Raw genomic sequence first — 27,889 nt, forward strand, 5'->3', positions numbered from 1 at the left:
ACACATAGAAGGGAAGGCTTTCAACATGCAGGTCTTTGTAAACTTATGTAGGCTTTCAAAATTTCTCCTTGTACCACACAATCCCTGTCAGCTGACTAGAGTAGAGTTCAGAATGAAGGTTTCAATAACATGGCCTTCTAGCCACAGGCTGAGGACAACACTTACGTAGTGCCAACAAACTGTCTTAAATTATCGACAAAAGTCTTTGAGGCCACTGGAACTCTAAAAAGCTTGATTCACATGGATCATTTTGTTCTTTCTTTTGTGAGAAATGTCCTTTGGTACAATAGATTGAGTATTATCTACTGTTATATTATAGGCCCAACATCCTTAAGGAAACTCGGAGAACTGGGTTCTGCTTATAAACCTGAGAAGAATTACCAGTTTCTATCTACAAACAGGCCTTTGGTTGAAACTGGTAACTTAGAAACGGAAGAGAAGTTACACAAAGGAAATTGAGATTCCACAAGTTCTTTCAAAATTAGGAATAGAAAGGTTCATAAGTCCTTCAAGAGTTATTAACGATCTCAGACCTAAGGGTTCTCTGTAAATACTGAAAATACTGACTAATAGAAGATTTACTGAAATGACAAAAAAATGAATGAAGAAGAGAGGTTAATTAAAAATAAAACAAAAGAGAATGAAGGTCTGCGTATTCAATGTTAGCTTTATTATACACTACAGACAAGTGTTTTAAGTGTCCTCACATTAACATTCAACTTCAATTAGTTGTTTGCATTGTATTAGTGCTCTATTTCCAACAGAAACAGCTTTCCTGTGCTTTACTATTTGAAATAACCACAGGCTAACAAGGAATACATGAAACTATTCTTAACCTCATAAAAAAGTCAGAGCTTGAAATGCAACCTCAATAGCACAAAATCCAGTTACATTAACTTTCATAAAATTCAAGTATACCTTTCTCTATAGAAGACTAAATGCCCACACCAGCAAATAGAACTGACTTGTTATATGAAGACATGCGAAAAAAAAAAAAACCACCAACCAAACCACCAACTCCTACAGTTCCTGCTGTATTTGTTGCTCCCTGGGCTCCTCAGAGAAGGTGGCAACTGTTGTATAAACGGTTTTGTATAAACTACTGCAGACTCCAAGCTTCTTTGCAAGGAGGCAACTCTACTGAATTGATTTGATTGCATTTTGTTGATCCTAAAATTAAAATCACGTATCTATTTTTATTCCATATTAAAACATACTTACTGTGCCATTACAAGTCTGACGTTATTGGCATACAACACTGGATTTTTTCTTTCTTCTTCTGAAGGAACATACACAGGTAGAAACTGCATATAGAGAACTGAATTATACCAAGAATATTTAACATTTTAAACAATATTACAGCACTATGGTGAAAAATGTATATAGTTCGTTGCTACTTAAAAAAATCTATTTACAAAATGACTATAAAAAAATAAAAATTGAACTCTTAAATGTTTAAGGATGCATCACACTTCTAGAAATTCACGTAAAAGTGACTCTGCTCATGTCTTACCTCACAGAACCCAAGTAGAGTTTTATCTTCCTTTCTTAAATGGGAGCAGGAATTTTTAAATCATTTAAAAGTATTAGCATTTTCTTGCACAATTTTTTCTTTTGCATCCTGTATTGTTCATCTCTTTCCAGATAATCTGCTACATTAATATTGCTCTAAAGCTTAAATATTAAGAATTCAAATTCTCAGGACATGAGGTATTTACTGTTCCCCCTGCACATTTTGAAATTATATGACTGCTTAATGTACATATCAGAAAAGTTTTTATCTCCTGTTGTTGAAGGTTTTGAAAAATTTCTCCTTATTAGTAGTCAATTGAAAGAAAAATTCTAAGTAAATACAGATGGCCACAGAGGCACAGAACAGTTGAGGTTGGATGGTGAAAATTAAACCAGAACTGCTAGAGACAGCGTTTAGAATGGGATGGCCTATATTAGAAGACCTTACAGCTTTTGGCTGTGTTTTTAAATGTTCATTGAAATACGATGTAAGCCTCAAGCATAGCATCAGTCTCATCTATAAAAACTCTCAAAATATCCCAATTTATGCACTAAGTGAACAAAATGTTCATAATCCTGTGGAAAGCTCTGAAGTAGAAATGGAAGTTGAAATAAGCTTAGCTATATTTCATATTGTTACGTATGGGTTGCACAAAATGGGAATTATGATCCAGAAATCTCACTCTGGTCTTTAAAAAAATAAAATAACAACTTGGGATAAATATAAAGTTTATCATTTAAGGAAATGCTTCTCAATAACTATGAAGTTAACTGCATTTTCAGAATCACATAATGGTATGATCAGCAGTACCCACAATGCTGCCATTAGAGTTTTGTTTAACTGTTTCTCAGAAGTATTCAGTGAGGGACAACTCTTTATTTTTGATTTTGCTACAGTTTTTCCTATATGCACCACTGCAACTGAAAACCTGCCTTCTAGGTTTACAAGCAGGTACGTCAACCTGATGTGATGTCATATAAAAAAGGACAAACACTGAAGCTACCAGAGATGGAAAAATTGTTCCTTCAACTTCTAAGCCCTGTTCTATTTCTTTGAGTTGCAAATTGCTATCAAGTTATAGAATCATAGAATCATTTCGGTTGGAAGAGACCCTCAGGATCATTGAGTCCAACCATAACCTAACCTAACTCCAGCACTAAACCATGTCCCTAAGAACCTTGTCTAAACACGTTTTAAACACCTCCATGGATGGTGACTCCACCACTGCCCTGGGCAGCCTGTTCCAGTGCCTGACAACCCTTTCTGTGAAGAATTTTTTCCTAATGTCCAATCTAAACCTCCCCTTGCACAAATTGAGGCCATTTCCTCTTGTCCTATCACTTGTTACTTGGGAGAAGAGACCAACACTCTCCATGCTACAACCTCCTTTCAGGTAGTTGTAGACAGCAATAAGGTCTCCCCTCAGCCTCCTTTTCTCCAGGCTAAACAGCCCCAGTTCCCTCAACCACTCCTCTTAAGTCATTCATGCAAACACAGGACAAGTTTGAATACGAGGCGATTTCTGAGGTGTTCTACATGCCTGTGTCTAACTGGGCAGAAATAGCACGATCGTTTCAGCACCACTGACACAACCAAGAGAAGAACTCTCAGCTGCTGCAGGCTGTGATGGATGTACGAACACTGACAGGCCAGCAAACCAAACTGACGTGAGTCAAAACAAACGACACATGCAGATGATCATATATCCTTTCTTCTTCACCAGACTGCTTGCATGCCAGTTCCAAGTACAGGATACATGAATGGGCAGGCTGATATTTATCATAATTTATAAAATCTACATAGATGCTTGCTTCTCAGTTTACATGCTGGATGATATGTATGGTATGCCAGAACATACATTATATGCAGAGAAGCCCAGACTAACAAACTTTGGATCCTGATCACTGGCTATCATTTAATCAAAAGCATACTGAAGTTGTGTTATTTTTTGTACATCTCCCCGAGTTATTGGGTCTTCAACAGTAATTGTGGTATCAAGGCTGGTTGGTATTTGCCAGGATCCCTGTGCTGATTGAACAAAGCGGGAATAAAAGCTAACGAACTTTGGAGACCAGGGGGAAAAACATGACTCAGAAAACAGAACAACTCATTTTTCCTCTATGTTGCTAAATCTGCTGCACTTCCTTACAAAAACAGATTCAAAAAGTAGCTCTCAGGTACTTTGCCTCATACAGCTCCTACTATAGTATAGCATATTTCAGAAAGTCACTAGCTTTTTTTTTTTTTAAGACAACCAAAGATAATAACTTGTCCTTATGAGAAAGATGTACAAGTAACAGAAACACAGCATCTGCTAGCAGCTGCTGGGTGGGGAAGAAAAAAAAAAATCATCAAGAAAGCTCAGTAGTGTTTCCTTCTGTGTGAAAGAACCCATTTTACTTGCCTAGGGCAGAAAACCATGTTCCTGGGACAGAGTAAAATCCTGCCAATCAGCTGGTTTGTCTTATCCCAGAGTGAGGCTGTTACTTCCTGGCTTTTCTACCAAAAACAAGCCACTATTTTGGAAATAAGGCTTTTTTTTAATATACTATTAATAGCTGAAAACATTCAACGAAAGCGGTAACACAAAACATAAATTTCTACAACAGATACAACTGTTCAGTGGCTGGTATTTTGTGCATTTGTTATTTTTGAGAAGAACTTATAGCATAAATAAGTGAACACCCAGCATAGCAACAATGAATACTGTGATTAGCATACATTATATGTTATAATAGTAACATATGTGTATGTAAATATATAATAGTTCTTCCTACTAATTTACCCTGTCATTAGTTCTATCAGAGAGAAATAATTGCTCCATTATTAAAAAAGCAAAAGAATTGCAGAACATCTGTCAAATATTCTATATAATACCTTTAAAATACCATACTTCTCCACAAAAACATAATTACTCTCTGTAAAATGCATAAGGACAGCAATTTAAAAGGAAAGGCTTTAATTGTTTTCACATTTTCACGACAATAGTCTTCAGCCTTAAGATTCTATAGCGTTTTCCTCAAAACAAAGTTAAGAATATCCATGGACTTTTTTTTCTTGTGTTTTCCAATTTCACATTCTGAACAGTGCAGCCTAATTAAAAAAAAAGCCAGACATATTAAATAAGCTATCTGGCCTTTATGGAAACACCTACAATGACTTCTTCTCTAATTTGTACATCATCAGTCACACACTTGGATATGTAACATACACAGATGGTATACTAGTTGGAATAGCAATCAGGACACTTAAAGACAATAAATTTCTTCACAAAAAATTCTAAACGGTCAGAAGTCTATCTACTCAATTTAAATGAACAAGAAAGTAAAGTCTTAAGCCAAGTGAAAAACTGTATTTTTTTTATTCCATATTTAGGCTACATTTTCAGGTACAGAAGCCAATTGTCTAAAATATAAGTTGTATTTTAACCTGTTTTTACAGACTGTGTTAACATATGAAGTTTGAGTAACACCTTTTACTGCAGAATTAAGTACAATATTATGTATTCTGATACTGCTCAGAATACACTAGGTTTTTTTTACTGACCTCAATTTCCACAGAATTGTGAAATTGACACAAAGTAAGCCACAGAATTTCTAACCTAAAAGGGGAAAAAAAAGGAAAAGCATGGAGGAAAAATTTTTTGTAATGAAACGATAGTACATTATGCTCTGAAGTCTTCAAGTAACATTCCTACTTGTAGGTATAATCATATTCAGATAAAATCTTAACAGAAAAGGTCTTCAAGAGTACTTCTATAAGTTACATTCTGTAATGTGGACTAAAAGCAATTTACACTGAAGTTGCCTCTTAAAAGATACCCAAAAGCAGGAAGATAAATAGTAATACGATCTATAGGTACTAATACAGTAAGATATGATGCATCCATAGTGTGCAAAGAAAAAATAAGACTGTTTCCGGAAAATGGTGTATTCAGCATAGTGTTGGCAAGGTTAATTATAACTACTAAGATTTTCTTATTACCTTGGCTTGGAATTAAAATTCATTATACTTCAGAAGTCTGTTAATTAAATGCAGTACATGTGCTTTAGTAGCCTAAGACACAAGATACTGGAATCAACTTGACCTTAGCAAGCAGGAAAATTCAAATCCAGGAAAGGATTTAGTAAACCTAAATCAGGGAGCAGCATTAGTAGGCACATTTTATTCAGTATCTAGGTAGTTACAGCAGTCAGTCATTGTGAGGGGAGGGCTGGTTAAAATACTCTTAGGTAGATAAAGTGCAGATCCTAGAAGCAACACCATACTCTTTCTCCACACCCCTCCCCGCTTCTTCGCTACTGAACTTCAAACACATTAAGGGAAAGAAAAGGAGCAAGAACAACAATGGAACTTGTGATCTCGAGTTTACGTCACTGATGTAAACGCGACAAGCCTGGTTTCTAGATCCTTGCCTAAGAGCATTAAAAAACCCCAATAAGTTACAAGTTAACTTTTCGCTCAGACAACTCTCTGTAATCCTCAAAGGCTAAACCTTAAATTATAAATATCAATTTAAAAAACTGGTAGAACCTGTATCTAACTCAAGTTAGATGTAGAGAAAATTTAAGTTGTATGCTATACTCAATCTCTGTCTTCAAGGTAGAATCAGTTGATACGCTCTGAATACTGTCAAACTAGTAAAAACATTACTTTCCGTAAGTGGAAGAACGTGTATAGTTTCCATGTGACAAGTTTTCAACTCATTTTAAAGGCTACATCAATGTTGAACAAACAGAATACACCTGAACACAGTAGCATTTCCAGATTAAGTTTTGGCTAACACTATGACAGAAGAAGAGAGACAGTTGCTGAGAAAGTGAAGACTATCAGTCTTAACAGTACTTTCTGCTAAGACATCAGAAATACATTTTAGGTCACTCAGGAGAATTAATCCCAATTAAGTAAAGCTGTAATTTAAACTGACCTGGTGGATTTGCATAACATCAAATGCTGCCTCAGATTCTGATTCAGTTTTAATTTAATTTACTTTATCAGCAGAGGTCAGCACTTCTGAATATGGGTTTTGTACCCGTTAGAGTGATTTGAGGCAATACACCTGCAAGTTCCTTCCCTCTTCTCCCTCCTTCTAGATGTTCTTGACTCCTCAGGTAGGACACTAAGCTGGAAGTAAGCTACTCACCCTGCTCCACCCTGGCTGAGTTAATGTGCTAGATGAACTGCAGTGCAAATGCAAGGGACAAGGTAGGAGCTCACAAGGAGAGCACAGAAATCCCTGCATGCAGTAAATGCTGCAGTACCTGCTTCCTTTAGACACCATCATGGATTCATCTACCTCCAATGTGATGATTTAATTGAAAGCTGAACCTTTAAAAGTAATCAAGTCTCCAAATCTAGACATGTCCTTAATTGGACCTGGTTCCCAGTCCATTTGAAGGTGCAAAATTAATTGACAGAATTCTAAATCACCTGAGTCTTGGCTAATCCCAATGGTTGCTTCGCTAGTACTAAAATATAGTATCTCAGGTGGGACATTCAAAACAACAGCTCCCAAGGAAGACGTTAATGGCAAGCCATTAACCATAGGATCTCACTTCCCATTACCTAGGGTTCAAAACTTCTTGTTTTGATCTTCATCTAAACATTTTAGAAATTCTACTCCAATCCCAATACGAAAATAATGCTAAAAAATTTAAACAATCAAAACCTGCTTCATTTAGTATGTTACATTACATGAATTTGCTAAGGAACCTCTAGAATAACGTATTGTTTAAAAAAAATAGAAGTTAGGCAAGATAATGGAAATGGTATCTCCAAACTCCCTGAGTGGGTTGACAGTTTCCATGGGACTAGACCAACTTCAAACAATAGCCATACAGCTTTTATACAGAAACAGAGCAAATTGATTTGCAGGCAATAAAAAAAAAAATGCAGAGCAGAAGCAATTTGTTTTACTTCAGATACCAGGCTAAAACGTATATATACAAAAATACACACACACACACCCCGATAAAATTTGAAATAAAAACCTAAAATCCATTCTGCAAACCACTGAAATCATAGCAGAAGTACACTGTTTACACCTGGATTTCTCTAACTGAGTATTATCATAATTGGGGAGTAACAGATAAAAGACACAAATCCACCCCAAAGAATAATCTGATAACCAGCAAATACTACTTGACAACATATGCCTGTAAGTTATGTAAATGGAAACTAATGAAGGAAAGCAATCATGATACAAGCAATAAAACATAAAACTTACGCTCCTGGCCCTTGCCATGTCCATGTGATTGTATCCTAAGAAAAGAAGCATGACAGTTGCAATTAGTTATTGTACTTTAAACTTGTTACATTATAGATAGTATAACTGCTGACATATGACTAAAATGTTTTCATGGAAACTTCAATGCACTCTTCGTAGAAGTACTTAGCCCCAAGATGAATCAGCCCATCTTTCACATAGCTAGGAAATATGCAGTAACCCATCCCTTAAACGCATAATATCTATATTCAGAAAACACTTAAAGATCCAGGGATTCTTCAAATGCTGTTAGCCTTGGAAAATAAAGTTATTTACTTTAAGCTGATGTTCCTTGATATGCACAGTCCACATGTATTTTCCTAACCCACCCTGCTTGACAGGGTGTCACTCAAGTGTTCACTTTACTTGGACCTCCCAGCAATAGAAATGAACACTAACTCTTCTGAAGGGTTTGGGACCTGTAGAGATGACCAAAGGGAAGTCTGCTCAACTGACATGAAGCAGCAGAACAAGACCTTATGTCTTACCTCAAACAGTATTTTTCCCATTGCCTTTACTCACAGACAGCATACATCCACCTGCCTGATCCAAATATCAACAGGTACGTTATACCCTGTTTCCCTGAAAGTAAGACCTACCCTGAAAATAAGCCCTAGCACGATGTTCCAGGATTTTTGAGGATGCTCCCTACTGCAAAAACAAGCTCTAGTTACAGTTCATAAAAAAAGTCAATTTAAATAGTGTCCAGGTAGCTATACATGTAAAAAAGTAATAAGTTTTAGAGCAAAAATTAATATAAGACCCTGACGTATTTTCAGGGAAACAGGGTAAGACATCTAAACCCACCAATTTACTCTTGGGCAAGACCAGCAGTACTTACAGATGACCAAGATAAACAGTGTGTAAAACACTGAGGACAAATAGTAGTGAAACAAGTGAACAAGATGCAAATAAGCAAAAAGGGAACAGAAACCTGGAAAGGAATATATAACAGGTAACAAGAAGGAATATGATGGTAAAGGTCACCACATTTTAACTATAAGACTAAGAAACAGCATAGGAAAAAACCTGCAATACTTGGAGACGAGATCTAAGCATAGCAGTACGAATCTGAAAACCTGAAAATTAGTTCCAAGCTACTGTTCTGACCAACTGGGAAAAATATACAAGTCATTAATGGAAAGACAAGAGGACTCAGTAAATTCAGGTTTCTAAAAAACCAGATCAGAAAGGTATCCCTATCAACCTACTGAAAATGCCTCAGTTCAGTTTCATGCTACCATCCAAACCCATTTATAGAGGTTATGTGATCACATGTTCCATGATCTTGAAAAAAGTCAGATCAAACTCACATTGTAATTACCATTTAGAGCAAAAGGCTGTCACAAGTGAAAAGAAAGGAACACACCCATAAAAGGTGAAAAATGTGACTAATGCGATAGATCAACAGCTTGGAATAAGGTCAATATATCTTGATGGACTACTATAAATTTAAATCTTGACTTCCAACAGTTATTTTAAATAAAACAAAATATGATAAAGAACAATTCTATCTCTAAAATTCAGCATACGTGCACAAAAATAGGATTTTCTATGTAGTGAGCTTGTAGAACTTTAATATCTATAGTTTTACTGTTAAACTATTTCTGGCAATTTTGATGTCTCTGATAATACTGCAAGTAAACACATTATGGGGTTTGTTTTTTCCACAAGGAACTTCCACTTACAAACCCTGACCATAGCAATGTAGACAGCTGATAGTTTCTCTAATCAGATACTAGACCTGCCATACAGAACAAGAATACACAGCACTACACATGTCCAACTCAGCTCTTTCAATTGCAACGGTGCAGAAGGAGACAAAGAAAAAAGGTAGCTCTATAAAGGTACCTTGCCTGGGCAATGGATCACTGAATTGCAAATAGGTATTTTCAGAAAACAGCCATTGTGCTAGCTAGCTGGCACAACAAACTCAAATAAACCACGTATCTCTCAACAATCCTGTGAAAAATTCCCAATGTGAATGTCACAGCAAACATGCATGCTTTTGCTCTTGCAGAACACCTGGATGCAGCAGGATGATGGCTATAAATGTTACGTAGTGGAAAACAAGATTCTGGTCTGCAAGAAGCAGACGTATTTTGTAGGAGACTCTTGCCAGCATTACCAATATTTTTATGATAAGAACAGCAAGCAGAAGACAGGAAGTGGTATTTTCCACATCTAGTTTAGATACCTTTTATATTTATCATAGCTATCAACATTCACTTTGATAGCATTCTGAATACACTTTGAAACTCTTGTATCTAGATAATGAAGCCTTTGAATTGTGTGGAAGTACATCTCCCATATAATAAGAAGAGCCTGCACAAGAAGATATTGAGAATCATGTCAAGCTTCAAACAGCAGATTCGCCGTATTTTCACATGCTCAGTCAACTCTGATACACCAAAGCTGCACAAGAGACACTGCCGAACCTCTTATCAAATAGCACAGTTACCCGTGGAAGACACTTGGACATAATAATACATTTAAAATAGCTCTGTGGTATTTCAGCAGGTATATAGTGTTTCATAATTACTGGCACCCTGATAGAAAACTTGAATGAAGGGAAAGCTGTATATGCAAAGAAAGTGAGTGTAAAAATGAATTGCAAAAAGGATTGCTGTAGAACCTATAGATGGAGACGTTAGAGCATTTATTTTAATTAGAATATAGGTAATAGCTGTTAAGCATCCAATAGGCAAAATACTACGAAACTAGAGGAACAGAAGCAAATGTTGAATTTCAGGTCTAAACAACATTTTAAGCCTTCCAATTTCTTTCTGCTCATGCATCAAGAGGAGCAACATGCTAACATACTACTCCTAAAGAAACATTGATACAGGACCAGAGGCATCGTCTACTGCAAACAATCACAAGCCTGAAGATGAAAGGTATTCAGCAGAAAACCCTGACTAGAAAGGGAGTTCTTTGCACAACCAGAACTAGATTTATTTGCTAGAAAATAACTGAATTTAAATCATCACTGTTGCCACATGTTTTAGTCCACTGCAGAACAGCAGTACTTTACCTGGTTCTTGAATAGAGTACAAGGAAAGAAACATGTAAGAGTGCACACACCCACTACCTTCACCTCAGGCTCTGACCTCAAAAAGCCTCTCTCAGCCAGGTGGGCTCAAGTCCAAGACTGTTCTCATCTGTACTGTGGAACTCAGAGCTCTGAAGGTAGATCAGAGCAGGTAGTTCAAGCTAAAAGCAGTGGGGCGACTGCACACAATGCATTTCTGGAATACACTGCCTAAACAAAGATCTTAATAAGAAATTCCTTTCTAAACCTAAAATTACAGTATGCAGTGGTCAAATAATACAACAAATAGGAAACCAGAGACAAAGTTTGCTAGAAATGCTGTCATATTGTATGAAAAACAATGTTCTCTCTGTTGTTCTTACTTGCTACCTAACTCTTAACTGCATCCTAACCCCAAATAAACCTCATCTTCATGTATCACATCACATTTCCCTTTCTCCTTATTCCAACTTTGCTGCAACTTTTCTGCAGCACCCAAGCTAATCTAAAAATCAAACAGAAATAGCAATTACCCCCACCGTCCCTCCATTGATACTTAGTGAAAGTAGACCTTAGGAGGTTAAATAACTCAGGCACCAAAACCTCAGTGTTTTACAGCAATCAGAAGTAGTAGGAAAAAGTTCTATACACAGATTCAGGCCAACTCTGATGGATAGCTATATAAATATTTTCAGTTTCTTTTTTGACATTTTGCAATAATATAAGAAATATGAAAAATTTCATTCAAATTTATATTGATTTACTTCAATGTAAAAACCCCACAATTTCTTTTAATAGAGTATTAAGAAAATATTAGTTTACAAACATTGCATATTATGTACTACAGGCAATATGGACATTTCAGTATGAAAATGGATTTTTGAAGATATTTGCAAATTAACATTTGATAGCTTTATATTGTTATAAATAAGCTTAATATTAACCAAAAGTAACAAGGTATATTAAGTATGACATAAGGCATGTGCATATTTGCAATTCAGACTGGCAGTGCAATAAAAGTTAAAGAATATTTTTAGAAAAGAATCTTTCTTCCTGAAAATAAAACAATTATGTAATGAAAATTCCCAGGCAACCTGCTACAATGCACTTAATACTATGCGAGCATAACAGGCTGCTATACTTGTCACAGCATCCGCAAAGACAATTTTTGGGTTTGTTATTGCAAACCAGTTGACTGTCACCACACCATGTCTCAGTCAAGAGCAAATGGTGAACTATGTATATTAACTTTGTTTAGGTCCTTTTATTTTTCTTAATCAATCATATGTTGTATATCAGCCCGTAAACGGATAGAAAGAACAATGGATGGAAACTTACAATACATAACCACTCAGGTACCAAGAGGAAATGAAATCCTTTCTTCGATCAAAAGGTTTTTAATGGGCTCGTCAAAGAGAGATGACACGAGGTCATCTGATGTGACATGTATCAGCAAAGAGGAAAGGTAGACCTTATTTTACTTCTGACAGTCCTCCCACCCTCCCCTAAATAACTTCTATTTTAGAAGGGGACAGACTGGAACTGAAAACAGTCCCAGAGGGCTCAAAAAGAAGCTTCAAGTATAAAAGCTAGCAAAGTTCACTAGGAAGCATCTTCTAATTAACCGAGGAATGCAGACAGACAGGATTCTAGCTGCAGTAGGCCAAGAAAGTATCTGCATGAGGTAAACTGATTTAAAAAAAAAAAAAAAAAAGAAATCAATCCCTCTTCTCCACTTCCTTTTCTAAGTGAGTGAAGTCAGCATTGTTTTAAATTGTTTGCCCATATTTTTACAAGCATTTGTAAAAATTGTTCTAGATATTTTAAATAAACACTATAATTTGCATTTTACCTGAATCCAATTTATACTGAAGGACTACTCCAAATTACCTAGTGTCTAGCATTGCCTTGCGAAGTGCACACTGAATGTAAAACACAGACAAGACCACAACTCATAAAGGTGCCAAGTTCCTCAACACATTATTCTATTATTATTTAGCTAGTTGCATTAATTTGTGACTAACACCCTCACAGTCAGGAGGTGCAGAAGCATCTTCCAGCAATATATGACATTAAGAAAACCCTCCAGCACACACTGCTGTAACAGGGAGCACCTGGGAACACAGATCCTAGGCAGAAATTGACATGTGTATAGTACTTCTTGTAACAACCATTTGTATAGTACTTCAACACTCATTTGTATAGTACTTCTTGTAACAACCTGAATAACTTTCAGAGCAATGTCTTAAAGGAGTAACCTAATAAAAGTAGAAACATTTAAACTGTCTCAGTTGAGACTATATATATCGCTAGAGGCTTAAGGAATACATATGTGGCCAAACAGCACTTATTAACGCTTCCCAAATTTCTAAACCTAATTAACTGAAAAGATTACAGAAGTGCCAATGCGGAAAATGCCCCATATTTCCAACTACCCTGAAAGCTGAACTTACCAGTTTGTTTGGATAACGTAAAACGACCGGCTGTACAGGAACTCCAGGAATAAATGCTCCTAGAAGGCACATGCGACACATAATCACTTTATAGTACGTTTTAGTACAGATGAAATTTATTGCAGCAAATTAAAAAAATATACAGTGAATGGGTTGATGTGCATAGGAATCAGTCCATAGTGAAAAAACAATAACCCAAAAGTAGTCTTCAAAAGTAATCTAAACAGCATGTACTGGAGAATGACAATGTATACCTGCCTTTTCAGCAGATAAGAATGCTTGCTTACGTTCTCTAAATTATCCTCAGCCATTTAGATAAATTGTCATGTACACAAGTCAATGCCCAGTACCAAATTCAGCTTGATAAATGATTAAAAAAATATGAGTATGTGCTAGATAGTTAAATTAACATATTCCCTGTGGTCAGCAGTATCTTTTGGTGAAGAATCTAAGCTTTCTTATGCAAAAGAAGCTTTCTATTTTTAGCTGAGCAACATTGATTTATAGGAAATTTATCATACCTGAAATAACAGAATTAATGTAACTTCTATCCTGTAGCTATGGAAAATCTTTTAGTTAGAAATCATTGAAGTGGAGCTATTGTACAGAATTATTGCTTCATTCTACACGAGAATTACAATTCTGATAAATAAGCAGCACAAGATCTCTAAGTGCCACTTGCTAATCATTTTCTTGGTTTCTAGCAGAAAGATTGGGTAAGCATTACAACTATCTTGCTCAACATTTCTCTAACATCTTTTTCTCATATAAACAATTAATAAAGACAGCTTCACTCAAAATACGTTATTTACAGCAATTTACTAAGTTCTGCCTAAAATTTTGATTAAAATTAAGAATGAACGATGAAAGTATATGGTATTCGTAGCATTACATTTGCTTTCCAGAATAATTGCCCAGAAGTAATTGTTAATGGAGTATAAACATCTTTAAACTAAGGTTGTATGAATGGGATCCTACAGAAATTTGGTTCTTGGCCCAGTGGTACTTTCTATTCAGTCTCCAAGAACAACAGCCTAAGCAACTTTTGAAAGAATCCAAAGATGACAAAATCTGAGTGGTAGATGACACCACCTATTATTTAAACAACACTAGACTACCTTGCCCTATGACTAGTCTGTACAAACACAAAACTAAAAAACTGTGCAATAAGAGCAAGGAGTGTAGGCCACATGGGTAGAACAGAGAAAGGCATCCTGAAAGCAGTTACTTGAACTGACACCTGGAGTCATTTCATGTAAGTGATGAATTTTGAGGCAAAGGATTTCTGGGAGGCTGGAAGCAGGTTCCAGTAGGAAAAGTGAGACAGGCAAGAGGCAGACAACAGTATGTAGTAGACCAGAGGAGAGGAAGAAAGAGTGCGGATTTGAGGCTGAAAGTACATGGTGCCTGGAATGTCTACGGCACAGAGAGAGGGCAGGAAACCAGGGCTTTAATGAAGGATTCAGGCTGGTTTTCAGGGCATGGCCAGGATTCAGGTGGAGAGAGAGCAAAAAGGAGAGTAAAGAGCGAAAGAAGTGGATGTTCTCCTAACCACCACTCATTCATCTAAAAAGGTAAGAGCTGAGAAGGAAGAAAAGCTTTTTGAATGTTTGCTCAGGAGACAATACTGAGATTCCTTCAATCAAATAAATCAGTGCAAGGAATCACAATGCTGACTCATTGCATGATATTTTAATAGCAATATGTAAGTTGTAAGCAACACAAGGTAAGATACGCAGTAAGACCAGAACATGATGAAGTAGACAGAAACCTAGGAAGAGTCAAAAAACACGTTCACAACTGCCTCACTCACTGCAGCCTCCTCATTCGCCATCTCCCTACCTACATCTTAAAGGCAAGTTTACATTGAACTTCGGTGGTTCACTGCAGTGTTGGCATTTCTTCCTATTGTAACTGCAGTTTAAAGCTGCAACAACGTTCAGTGTTATACCCTCTAATCTGATAGGCTGCAAGAGCGATACTAACTGAAAAGAGCTTTGAATGTGAATGTTAAAAAAAAAAAGTATTGTAAAAAATGACAGCCTCTGTAACAGTGCTATACTGGGAAGATTCCTGTGCCATCTTCACCAGAATGCAACTCCACAGAAGAGCTGGAAAGGAATCAACCACATACAGCAACAAATGCTGCAGCAGCCTGAAATAGATACACACTGTTGCCTCTTAAGCTTTATAGTGTATCTAAAGGCTACATGACAGACTCAAAATAGAGTTGGAGGGGGCAAGAAAAAAACCCAACCACAAACAAAAAAAATCAGTAAGAAACAAAAGTCTCCCAGCTCATAGGCATCTCAGAAGCCACAAAAAAATCTGAATTATCTAAAATGTTTTGCTTAACAGTGGAACTACAATCCTTTCATAGCATAGGAAAAATTCTGTTCTAATTCCACCCTGCTGCAAGATTTTTAACTTCTGCAACAGCAAGTAAATTACAATGCAAGTGGTATTTCAGAAAATGAAGATACAAGAACATTCGGTAAAGAAGAGAGAAATGAGCATCATACCTACCAGGCTTGAATGTAATTAGACAGGATCGGTTTGTGCAAGTGCCCTCTGGGAATATCATAATCTTGAAGTAAAAAAAAAAAAATAATTACTTTTAAGAAATATTTCAATGTTGATTTATTTATAAACACATCTTTTCAAAGCTAACATTAACTGATTACAGTAAATAAAGTTTTCATGGAAAACCAGTTCAGTTAGAATAAAAAAAGTGCTCAATAAAGAAGTCAAGTAAAGTTCTGTCTTAATAGTAAACATTTTTTTCTTTTATGTGAATCTGCCTCTTTCTTGACCTCCAGTAATAATTCTACTTGACTGGAACATTGACAGTGACCAGAAACACTTGTGAGTACGAGAGAATTTTCACAAAAGGTTTTGGTGCTGGTAAAAATATCATGCTCTGTTTTGCACCAAAACAAAATTCCTGATCCCAAGCTACCTGCTTACAGGCTAAGGAAGACTGATTTTCTTTTTGCATTTATTACTTGACATGTGCACAGATTTCAGAAAGACAGAGGCTGAAAATATCTAACCAGAATTCTAACAAGGCAAAAAATGGTCAAGCTGACCTGAATTGAGAGCTAGAGGTTAGATTGTTAAAAAAAAAAAAAAAAAAAAAAAAGTTGCAGACAGCATAAAGACAAGAAGTGCTGAAATGTTGTTCAGTTACAAAACAAGATATTTAAAGGAAATAAATACATATCATACGGGGACAAAGCAATGGACTAGAATTAACATTATTAGTTCTACTGCCCACTCTGGTACTAGCTTGCTAGACATTCTGGAAATCACTCAGCTCTACAACTCAGTTTCTTCATCTGTAAGTAAGAATATTTACTTTTTAAAGTGCTTCAAAAGCTATTGATGAAAGTCACGATGTGATTGTTTGTAATTGTTTATTGCTTATAATGCTTCTGTAGTCCAGCATATGAATGTAGCCACTGCAGTAGTAACAATGCCATGAAAGACATACTGTATCTTAATCTCAAAAATTCACAAAAATGCTTCAAATTTTCAAAATTATCACATGCCACTAGAAATTTGAGACCTTAGGTAGTTATCTCCTCCTTCCCACTACTCTCTTCCAGGACACATTACAAATAGTCACATTTCAGGTGCAGAAAAAACCCTGAATCACATATTTTAGCAACGTCTTCATTGTGCGGTCCAACAGAGGTGTACTCTGGATATTAGAACATTTGTATTGCTTGGGCTGCCTTGGCCAGTATTGCATCTCCAACAATGACAGCATGCCCATATCTTGAGAAGGGCAAGAACACACAATACTCCCCCAGGCAATCTACTGAGCACCTGGTTATTTTCTTCTTAGATGACCCTCTAAATCTGCTGTGGTCTGTCCATTTGGTATCACTTAACAGAGTTGTCTTCCCATATACTTACCCAGTCTCCCCTTGAAACACACTGCAATGAAAAGCTAGTGTTCTGTACAAATAAAATTAGCTTATATCTTCCAGAAAGAAGGGGGAGTGGGAAATCCCATCCTCCACAAGCGATGTAAAGTATCCAAAAATGAAAAAAGCAATCTGCATATCCAAAGTCTGGAAATACCTAATACCGTCTGTCAAACAGTAGTAGTATACAGTACCTGTGGCCATTTACCATCAGACTGAGCACGTCTCTTTATCTCTTCAACAGTTTTCTTGCGAGAATCCTGGTCTGACCGAGATACAAATACTGGCCGGATGTATTTGATTAGAGCTGAAGAGGAAGGAAAACAAAGCAGCCTTTATTTCCCCTTTGTTTATAAAATATTCCCCCCACCTCTTATAGTCCTCTGGACAAAAATTTTGGTACAAGTACATAACTACTTCACTATATTACACTGCACACTCAAATACTCAGCTGAATTATTGCAGTTTTATTGAAATATTTTAATGAATTTCTGTGAGGAAAACCATTTTCACAATTTTGGTACTTTGTACTTGTTAAATTTTTAATAGACCAATATACATACATCACAGATAATTTAAAACATGATCGTACATATTATGCATAGTTTTCTGTGACAAAGCAGCTGCAGGTGACTATAAGCCATTTCCTCCTACCACAAAAATCACAAAATCTACAGCCACCCCCACCTCAGCAAAGTGGCAGGAATCTCCCTATGCAAGTACTTCCAAAGACAACCTGTGGGTCAAACAGCCACTGTCTTTAGAGCTTTTCCCTTCTATGACAGCTTGGCTTGCTTCACTGAAGGTACACCAAAGATATTCCATACACTGATTACGTTATCTTTTCTGGGGAATCAGCACCCTCAAAAAAACAACAATGCTTATTTTCTGAGCTGTCACCTGTTTGCCTGTTCCTCATCCTAGATGAATTAGATATCAGGCCCACTCTTCCTGACTCAGTGGGAAACCTCTTCTACAGAGCCAGACACAAAATGCGCATGAGCAAGAATCAGAAATCAAACCACAATGTCCTCTCCATGCACGTGTGTCACAAGAAAACTGAGGCCCAAAATACTTACAAAATAACAAGTAGTATACATAACTCTTTTGCAGTGTCAAAAAGCACAAAAGAAGCATCTTCAAATATACTACTTCGTGCTTTTATTTAAGCAGGTTGTCTTCAAACACCGTTTTATTATTTTTGCATCTTGTAATCTTATTTGAAGGTTTGAGAGTCACTAAATCATTAGCTATTCTATACACCTAAAATACAAATATAAAATAAAATATGGTATGCTGAAAAAGAACAGCGACAACTGAAAGCTTGGTTTCCTATGGATTTGTCCTGCCTGTTGAATTATGATACAGAACAGGCTGCAAGGTAAGTTCATTTCTTTTCTTGTGGTTCTGACACTATTTTCATGCAATTTGCAGAACTTAATATCTTTTAAACCATCAGATTTCTTTCAAGTACGTGTGACACCATCACATCAAACATTATCCTAATAGGCAGGGTGATCACATTAAGTCTTACTTCTTAGAGATCAGACTAAAAAGCTGACGGAATTCTTGTTTTAACATTAAACAGCAACTTAAGATCCTGTATGATGCCAACTACCAGGCACTTAGTGGCTAAGTTCAACAATTTAAGTGAAATTGAAATTCTTAGTCATCAGTAAAAAGCCGAAAGTATATACTAAGGGAAGACTAGCTCTATACTTGCCTTTCCTCATACACTCTTTTCATAACCACTTTTGAAAACAGAGCACAAGGCTACACAGACCTTTACTTTGACCATATATTTTGATGCTCAGTAAACAGAGAGGAATCTGAAAATTCAAAGGCTGTGTCAAGTTGATCTGAGTAAGAAATAGCCAGGAGCAGGGCCAAAGGTCTGTAAAGTGAAGCTGAGAAACATACCAAATAGGTGGGCAAGATGAGACTGCGGTCAGAAGTCAAGTTGAAACACAGGGAAGCCTGGAAACAGTACTGTAAGGTAGTATTATATATGAGTCAAGGAATAGGCAGGACTAGAGCAAAGTCAGGGCAGGAACAATAAGCGGCATTCATTAAAATGCTTCAGACACTGGCATACTGAGCAACTAAAAGAAATAAGCAGAACTGTGCAATATGCTTAATTAACAGAACATAGTCTTAACCCTCTCTGCTCATCAGCTTAACTCTCCAAGACCAATTGTAACCAGGTAGCGCAGACCACAGCTCAAGTATTCAGAGATGCTGATAGATGTACTTGCCCATCTCCTCTCATTTGATTAAAACCATGCTTAAATCATAAATTTTAGTGGGCAATCGCAGACGATCTCTCAATTCACAAAATTGACCTTGCCAGTATCATTATTCCAGCTTTTGCTCTAGCACTGTCAGTCCTACTTGATGTAGTCACTCTCACCTCCAATTTCTGCTCATTACAAGCAGTACTGAAGACAGGTGACACATGCTGTACTCCACCCTCTTAGGCAGGTGCCTGCAATTTAAACAGTTCTGCCAGTAATGCATCACAACCTTCACCCTTCAGGGCAGTCAGAATGCCACAGATATGCCAACCAACAGAAAGCTGTTCTAGCACAAAACAGCCTTTTTTAAGACAGCCTGCAAAAATTCAGTATTGCTTTAATTAACTGCAGCCATGGCACTCTGTGAGACTTGTAAAGTTAGTGGTAGTATTCTATGAGAGAAACAATTACACATAGAAATACACAATTTTTTGCCCCAAGCCTCAACCAATCACTAAAGCTGAATAGGTGTCTAGAACAACTTATCTGAGTTTGACTAAACGCTTGGCAGATGGACCACCTGACAGAACAGGTAACAAGTATCCCAGGTACAGAGGCAGTGTTAACAGGAAAGTTCTCCCCATTTCCAAAGGGAAAGGCAGGAAACATGCAGTCTGTAGGACAAGGAGAGGTCAGGAATGGGAGGTAAATAATCAGTGTTCTCTTTAGCTTTAACAGTAAATTCCATGGTATTTAGATTGGTCTTTCAAAGTGTGATCTATTTCCTTGAAGGGCTTCTTGAAGGACAAAGACCCTTTTCATATCACAAAGATTGCTGTTTGCTCTCACACCTGCGGTACCTGTATAAGGGCATGGCTCTATGTTTTAGCTTTCTGCTGCCAGTCTAAAAAGTATTTTATGAAGGCAGTTGTGTTGGTTTGCAAGTTTCCTATATACTATCGTTTCTAACTTTCATAAATGCTATTAACTAGGATGCTTAAAAAGAAAAGTAATGGTGGTTTATGCATTCCAGCAGCAGTTTAAATGAGAAGTAACTGTTACTGAATTTAGGGTGAAAAAAACCAATCCAACTAGGATTCCAACCCAAACAATAAAAGCTGTAACACACAGGTGACAGTGCAACTATTTTAAGTCTCTCCAAGAGAGCTCCTGTGAGGACTGAAATATTGCAGGACCATCTGGATGCCCACAGCCAGAAGGAAACATTGAATTTTTAAATGGAAGTTTTTTTTAAAGGAGAGGATGAAATGAATAAGTTTGGCAGTAACTTCAAGATGCTTCTCAGCATTCAGGAGCTCGGTTGTGTACTCAAGGCAGGCTACCATGCCAACATAGCATAGGATGTCGGCATTCAAGTTGGTGACCTTAACATTGTTTAAGCTGTTGATTTACAGCATATAAAGAGATGAAATCTCTGACAACTTCAGCTTACAGCAGGTTTTTCCAAAAGGGACTTCACAGATACCAACTTTATTTCAGAGGCTGAGGTTACAGATGTTGAGAAGTAGCTTAAAGTTTAAATTAGCTTACCACCTTATATTTAGTTTTTAAAAGTTCAGACCACAGATGTTCGAATCACAAAAGTTGTCCAACAAAATCCCCACCAAATCATATTTACTGACAAATTCCTTTTCCTTTGTATTTCTGCAGTAGCACTGACCGCTTCAGCAGTGAAAAAATAACTTATCCAGGTTGCTTCGCGAGCCAAAAATAAGGCTGTGAACCACCCAGAATTTATGCAAAGAGCTTGTCCTGACTTGAAGTGGGGTCCAGTACACAAAGCAGGAAAGTTTAAGGACCTGTGCTGATGAATCAACTAATCTAACTTCTTGAGCCACTGTAAGGTGCAACAGATTCGTCAGTATCATCTTCCCTAGGCTGCACACTTTACACTAAAGTGGTCCAGCAAACTTCATATCTCCAACCTACCAAAACTCTGGAAAGCCATTGTGCAGAAGTACATGTTGCTCTTCAGCATCGTGGTGATGTGCTCTGTCTGTTCTGGCATTCTCTACTTATCAGATACTTATTTTTTTGATGATCATGAAATCTTGTTTGTGTTTGGACAAGCGGTTCCTCCCCAGAGTTTGTTAACCTAGTGTGTGCGCCAAGTGGGTAATTTTCTCCACTACTGACCACTAACCGAAGAGGTTATAACTCTTCTGTCAGAGCAAAGGAGCATTTTTTAATTTGTTTTTTCTTTGTTTTCCTAAAAAGAAGGAAGTTGTCTTGCAAGAGTCACAAGACCTAAGTCTGCTTCTGAAATTGGACTCTGTGGTTCTGGAGAACTGCCTTAAAGTCAGAAAGCAATAAAACACTCATACACACAAACACACTTGTGGAATACTTCCAACCCCATAAAGCAGGCTTTTAATCTGGACTTAAAAGTGGACCAAAAGCATAATATTCCATGACTGGCAAACTAAGGGTACAATAATACAGGCAGCTGCTCCAAAAACCTATTTAAATACTTTCAGAACCAATCTTTGTAACCAGTTAGCAAACAGATATTTTTGTGACTGCTAAAGCACCTGATCCCTCTAGTATCTAACATACAATGTCCTGATAAACATTGTCATTACATCAAAAGGCCAATTTATTTATATCATATTGGGATATTTGGGATGAAGATCTATTCTTTACCCAAAGTCCTCATCCTTAGAAATAGTTGAATTTCCTCTGCTGCTTCATTTTTTACATGCTGAAGTCTGCTCACAGAGTTACATGAATATACTTTATTCAAAACTTCCCATAAGATTCTGAATTACCATTAACAAGACTCAACAGATAGCAAGGGCAGGATTACCACTAGTTGCCTCTAAAACTTCACTGGAGATGGTACAAGTTTACAAGACTTAGAAAACTGAAAAAAACAATTCTGACCTCTCTGGGATAAATTCTAGATTAATGTCTAGAGTGTTGACCATTCACTGCACAATCCAAGAAAAACATGACCACCTTTTTACAGCATAAGCATAAGAAAAATACCAGTGGTCCAAAGACACAAAATACATTTTGTATGTGTGTATGTACAGAAGCGTAAATAATATTGGAATTAAAATACTAGATCAAAGGAGAAGATAGTACCATCTGCGTCACAGAAAACCTCTTTCAAGCAGTAAAAGAAAAGAAGTCCCAATCTCACTGGAAAGTTTTCACTAAATTTTTAGCCAAACTAATCATTACAGTGACTACTTATCTCTCAGTTAAGGTCCATTTAATTCAATAACAAAAACTGCTGTAATTAATGTTGTTCATATAAAAGTAGTCCTCTTTAAAAAAAAAAAAAAAGGGGGGGGGGGGCTTGAACTCTGAATCCCAGTTATGTATGAGCTTTGCCATGCCTTGTTTCTGTGGCATTTTTCTGAATACTTCATCAAGGACTACATAATTTTCATGGCCGCATGACATAAAGTGAATGCAGCTATAGAGGACAAAATACTCGTTTACTTGACTGCACTGTACATTCCAGTAATATTCCATCAAATCAGTATACAGAATTTTCTGAGTTGTTTTTCTGTAACTGCTTTTGCTCACGCATGAACAAAATTGAATGATTTTTTAAAATTAATTGCAATAAGTATAGACTTTCAATTGAATCCTTTAAAATTTACCTTAAAATTAAATTAGGTATATAGGAAATAGTTTGAACTACTTGATATGCATTATTTTTGCTACATTTAGTGTAACCACAACCTTCATATCCCTACAGATTCTCTTCAGGCTTTCCCACTAGTCTCCACTCAATCTATTACGTGGGATAGGTAAGCAGCTACTAAGCATTCTGTTAAATGCCATTTCAACACATTTCAGTAAAACAAGGCTCTGAGTTACCCCGTCTAGTTTGGGTCCTCTAAACAGTTCAGCTGCAAGTAAAGGAGAGCTCCACACAGACTATAATACTTTATTTTGTTGAGCTAGCAATTAATAAACAGTCAATTGAGTCAGCTGAGAAAGAAGATAAATATGCCCCTGCTTCTATGGCTGGACTGCTGCTAAAGTGCACGTTGGCCTGGATACACCTCATACTGTATAGGAGTATCAACATACCATCTCACAATATCATCTTCTTTCAGTATTGGACAAGGTAGTTCGATTTCTTCTTGTTTTCACACTATGCTTGTTTGTATAAATTTGTTTTTAAAAACATATGCTTACACCCTTTTTGCTCAAAGCATCTATTCATTTCTACACAGATTTTTCACTACCACAAACTTTTACGAAACTCTATTAATCAGATAGTCAACAAAATCAAGATACAGCTACACTTCTGGCTTGAACCTTACCTGAGAGAGACCTTTATACCAAGAGATTCCCTACATGAAGCTTCCAGATGTAACCTCTCACGATTTGTGGCCATGTCTCAGCATCTGGTTTTGAACATGTTGTTAAAACCACATTGTCTAAGGAAATTTTAAGAGGATGTCAACACCAACAGCCTGATTCCACTTATTTGTGAAGGAACTCAAAGCTTTTGTTTAGACTTTAAATTAAAGAGTCTCCACCCAAGGCCAAAGTAAAATCTTTTGTCCTTTTTATACTACCCTTAAAATCTGCACAATGACACATGAGAAGATTCTTTGAACTTTGCTGGTCCCTAAACACAACATAGTGTTTTTTTCCAAAATTCTTCCACACAGACGTTGGTTAGAAGTCTACGAGCCTAAAAGCTTACACATTTTTTTGGCACAACTGCACCAAAAATCACCTCTCTCAAGACTTCATAAGAATCTACATTGATAATTCCAAAGATAGCATTCAGACACTACTGACTTGGACTTCTGCATTTCTTCTGATTAAACCTAAGTGCACAACAATCTGCTCTCACTCATCTCTCACGCCCTGCCTGAAACAAAGTTATTGATGCATGAAGGATTAGCAGCACTCCCTCAAGGCAGGGTACTGTTCAGAGCAGACAACATTCCTAACAGACATTTCTGAGATGGCACTCCAACTGACACCAAGAAGGTTTTGGTGGACTTTCTCTACAGCCTCACCCTTTGCTTCTGCAGCCCCATTCTAACTTGCTTTTCTATTTGTTGGGTCTTAAAACGGTGAAATTTCACCACAAATTTAACTGTGAGTTTTGTAGGATTGTTTTGACTTTCTACAATGATCCAACTTTGGAGAAAGGGGGGGAAAAAACCCACATCCTCCACAATTTTTTGACAATCAGAATAGACCAGTAAAATAAAAATCTCACCATATACTATAAAAAAATTTTCTTTGTGTTTTCAGCCTTCTCATATACAACCAACCAACTTTCTAAGTAATAACTTTTAATTGTTCTTGAAAAATTAAGTATTTGCCAACTTACTTCCCCAAATAGGAATATCTTTGCTTTCTGCTTTCATCACAATGGAGGCGAAGGTCATAGTTACTGGAATGGCATCGAAGTAGGAAGAATGAGGAGCCACTGTTAATATTGCTGCTTCTGCTGGCAATGCCCGTGTGCCTTTTACATTTATCCAGTGGAATCCACCAGCAAGCCACATCATTCTCATGATCGCTTTCAGCAAAATATCCACTATCCTGTGAAGAGTTGAGAAAACAGTTATACTGCCACAGGAATACCTTAACATAATGAAAGGAAAAACATTACATAAAAACTTTGCAAGCATGACAAAAGTACAGATAGGATATACTGCCTAAACAGAGCAGGAACACTGCGTAGACCTTTTGTTTTTCTCAGCAGATTTAGGACGACTTTGCAAGGTAAGATACCATCCAATTTAGTCTCATGCCTGATTATTAATGCTTTTTAATCACAGTAAGATTGGCATTTATTTTATCACTAAATTATTTTTGATTCAGACTATGACTGTTTAGTTTCTTCTATACAATGTCTAGTAATGCTTTCCAGTAACGCCAAAAAAAGCTCTAATAAACTGAGTCCTGAAAAATGCTATTAAGATATTGTTAGAATACAACAACCCTGATTCCTGGGCTTGAGCTTACTCAAACAAAACAGTGGAGAAATGTAGAGCAGAGATTCTCAAACACAGGGTTGCCCACAGAACACATCTGGGAGCTTTGGAGGTATTTTACTTTCTTTCCTTTTCCCCATCTCCTCCTAAAGTGTTTTTTGTTTGGTTGGCTTTTTTTGTGGCTTTTTTTTTCTGGGGTTTTGTTTGCTTGTTTTTTAAACTGTCTGACAGTCATGAAAAGAGAAACATTTACTTTGAACCAACAGAGTGCCAAAAACCAAACACCACAAATTGTTATACTCACAGGAACTGGAGGCTGGAGAGCAGGGTGACACTGAAAACTGGATGAAATGGGGGAGGGACAATCTAAAAAGCTTCAAAATAACTGCATGCAAGATTGAAGACAGTCAATTTTTCCTTTAGTTATACAGGTACCATTCCAAATGAAATGTAAACTGGTGATGTGAAAATAGAATCAACTTCCCTCATGCTAGTGCCAGCTCCTAATTTTAAAATTCTCTACAGAAGACGTGATACACTCCTCCTTCCTTGCTCCTCAAATGGTAGTTTTCATGGGTGGGTGAACACTGTCTTCCATTCTACCCTAATTAGCATTCCAGTATCAAAGCAAGCACAGACTTTTATTAATAAACACCAAAGCATGGGGCAAGCGCTCAGAGAACCAACAGAAGCTGTCAATCCATCATAGGGTAGCAAACAACGGAGTGAAGCAGTTTAAAACAACAATTTAGAATATGACGTCTGGGCACATTCGCAGTGTCATTCTTTGTAACAAGAAGTTGACATTACAAGAATGATTGAAATTGAGGGATGTCACAATGAAGCTTCACACTCCATCCTCAATAAAGATCACAGACCAGAGATGATCAGTTTTTCTCCCTGTAATTCTTGGGTCACCTGGTAAATCAAACAGTTGGTGTATTTTTAGTCTCCCATCTGAGGAATGTGTTTAAACAACAATCTTTACATTTGTCTTTTGAAGAGAAAAGCAGGTCTGTGAGACAGGCATCAGGTATTTCCAATCTTCTCATTTCAAACTGCTGAACTAAATAATGATTCTCTCAGTATTTCACCACATCAGTAACTCACTTTCGCCACCAGGAGAGGGGCTTTTCAAGGTCTTGCTCATCAGATCCCATCGAAGCAATGAATGCAAAAGGCCAGGCCAGCAACATCATAAAAGCAGCAAAAAAGAGTCGGATAGGAAACAGAGTCAAGGTCATGATGGCAATCTGCAAAATCCAAAACAAACGCGTTATTCTAACACAATCTCAGACCAAAAAAGTCAGTGATTCCTGGAAACAGATCTGAAGTCCTAGCTTAAAAATAACTAACATTAAAATGAGCAGAATACGTTTCAATTCCAAACAAATAATTGTGGTGTATGCGTAATGATTTTGTATTCACCAATTTAACTGTATCTGAAACACAGCACACTTTAAAGCTAATGCAGTCTTTGCTTTCCACACTTCTTCAGACCCAATGTTGAGCAGTGAATACATCCGCATGCTCTTTTCCCTTTGTGCAGCCTCACATTAAGTAAATATTTAGCATGGGTGTATTGTAAATCTTACTGCACTACAGAGAAGTCAGTCCATCACAGCAGCTCACAGCCAGTGATGTGCACTACTTCGACAGGGTGCATTCACACGCCAATACAAGGCCCAGCCTGGAAACCTCCTCCAGGACTGGGCAGGCACAGGTTCCTCTGTAGTACATCTCTGGAAGCAGAAGCTGTGGGGAACCACAGTGGGGAACACTGTGCAAAGACACATCTGGACAAACATCAAGACATGAGTTTATGTTCCAGGCTTGTGCTAATGGGCACAACACCCTGGAAAGCAAAGGTTTTCAGGAAGTTGTCCTGCCCTGCAAAGTCACAGTGAACCTAGTTGCTTCTGCAGCTCCTTCCAGTACTCTAGTTCTCGGAGAGCTCATTTCCAACCAGCCAGCCCTCTGCCTTCAACTTTGGTGGAAAACATGTTATGGTGGAACTTCTCCTAGCCTTCTGAAGAATTCTCCCAAAAGTAGCATCTTTCCCTAGCTGTTTGGAGTTGTTCCCAATTGTCCTCTAGAAAACACAATTCAGCAGCTATGTGTGCAATGATCCACCTGCTACAGGAAACAGTTCCAGGAGCCAGAGTCCCATCTTCCTCACTCAAAGGACAGGAAAAATAAACAAGCTCTTAAAGTGAAGGAGGGTGCAGCTTCAGATGACTGCCTAAGTAAGAGAGAGAGGGAACTGAAAACTGTTTGAAGGTGACTGTGGTAGCACCAATGCTCCTCAAGCTGTACAAAGGTGGGTAGCAGAAGATGGAGGAGAAACTATGAAACAGAAGGGCCATGTAAAGAAATAGAATTCAACAGGAAATATGCTACATATTCACAGGTACACTAGATGAGGTAGAAAAGCACTTCTCAGTATCACAATGGCTGGGCATGCATGAGTAATGAGGCATAAGGTGCTGTCTGATGTTTTGCTTAATCTAATG

At 37.2% G+C, this 27,889-nt stretch overlaps 1 protein-coding gene across 3 annotated transcripts in view; it reads right to left on the minus strand.

Annotated features, from left to right (window-relative positions):
• Positions 1-27,889, minus strand: part of LPCAT1 (lysophosphatidylcholine acyltransferase 1) — a 65,072-nt gene that overhangs the window by 31,617 nt on the left and 5,566 nt on the right. For 2 of the 3 annotated variants that reach the window (XM_065629520.1, XM_065629522.1), the window contains exons 2-9: positions 26,487-26,629; positions 24,767-24,981; positions 17,389-17,501; positions 15,789-15,849; positions 13,263-13,321; positions 7,740-7,774; positions 5,060-5,114; positions 1,222-1,304 (exon numbers count right to left, since the gene is read on the minus strand). In XM_065629520.1, the coding sequence (XP_065485592.1) occupies positions 1,222-1,304; positions 5,060-5,114; positions 7,740-7,774; positions 13,263-13,321; positions 15,789-15,849; positions 17,389-17,501; positions 24,767-24,981; positions 26,487-26,629 (764 nt within the window). The remainder of the gene's footprint in view (positions 1-1,221; positions 1,305-5,059; positions 5,115-7,739; positions 7,775-13,262; positions 13,322-15,788; positions 15,850-17,388; positions 17,502-24,766; positions 24,982-26,486; positions 26,630-27,889) is intronic. The other variant, XM_065629521.1, reaches the window with a different exon arrangement.

Source organism: Caloenas nicobarica, chromosome 2 (assembly GCF_036013445.1).
Source record: "Caloenas nicobarica isolate bCalNic1 chromosome 2, bCalNic1.hap1, whole genome shotgun sequence".
In the NCBI taxonomy this organism is placed as follows: Eukaryota; Metazoa; Chordata; class Aves; order Columbiformes; family Columbidae; genus Caloenas; species Caloenas nicobarica.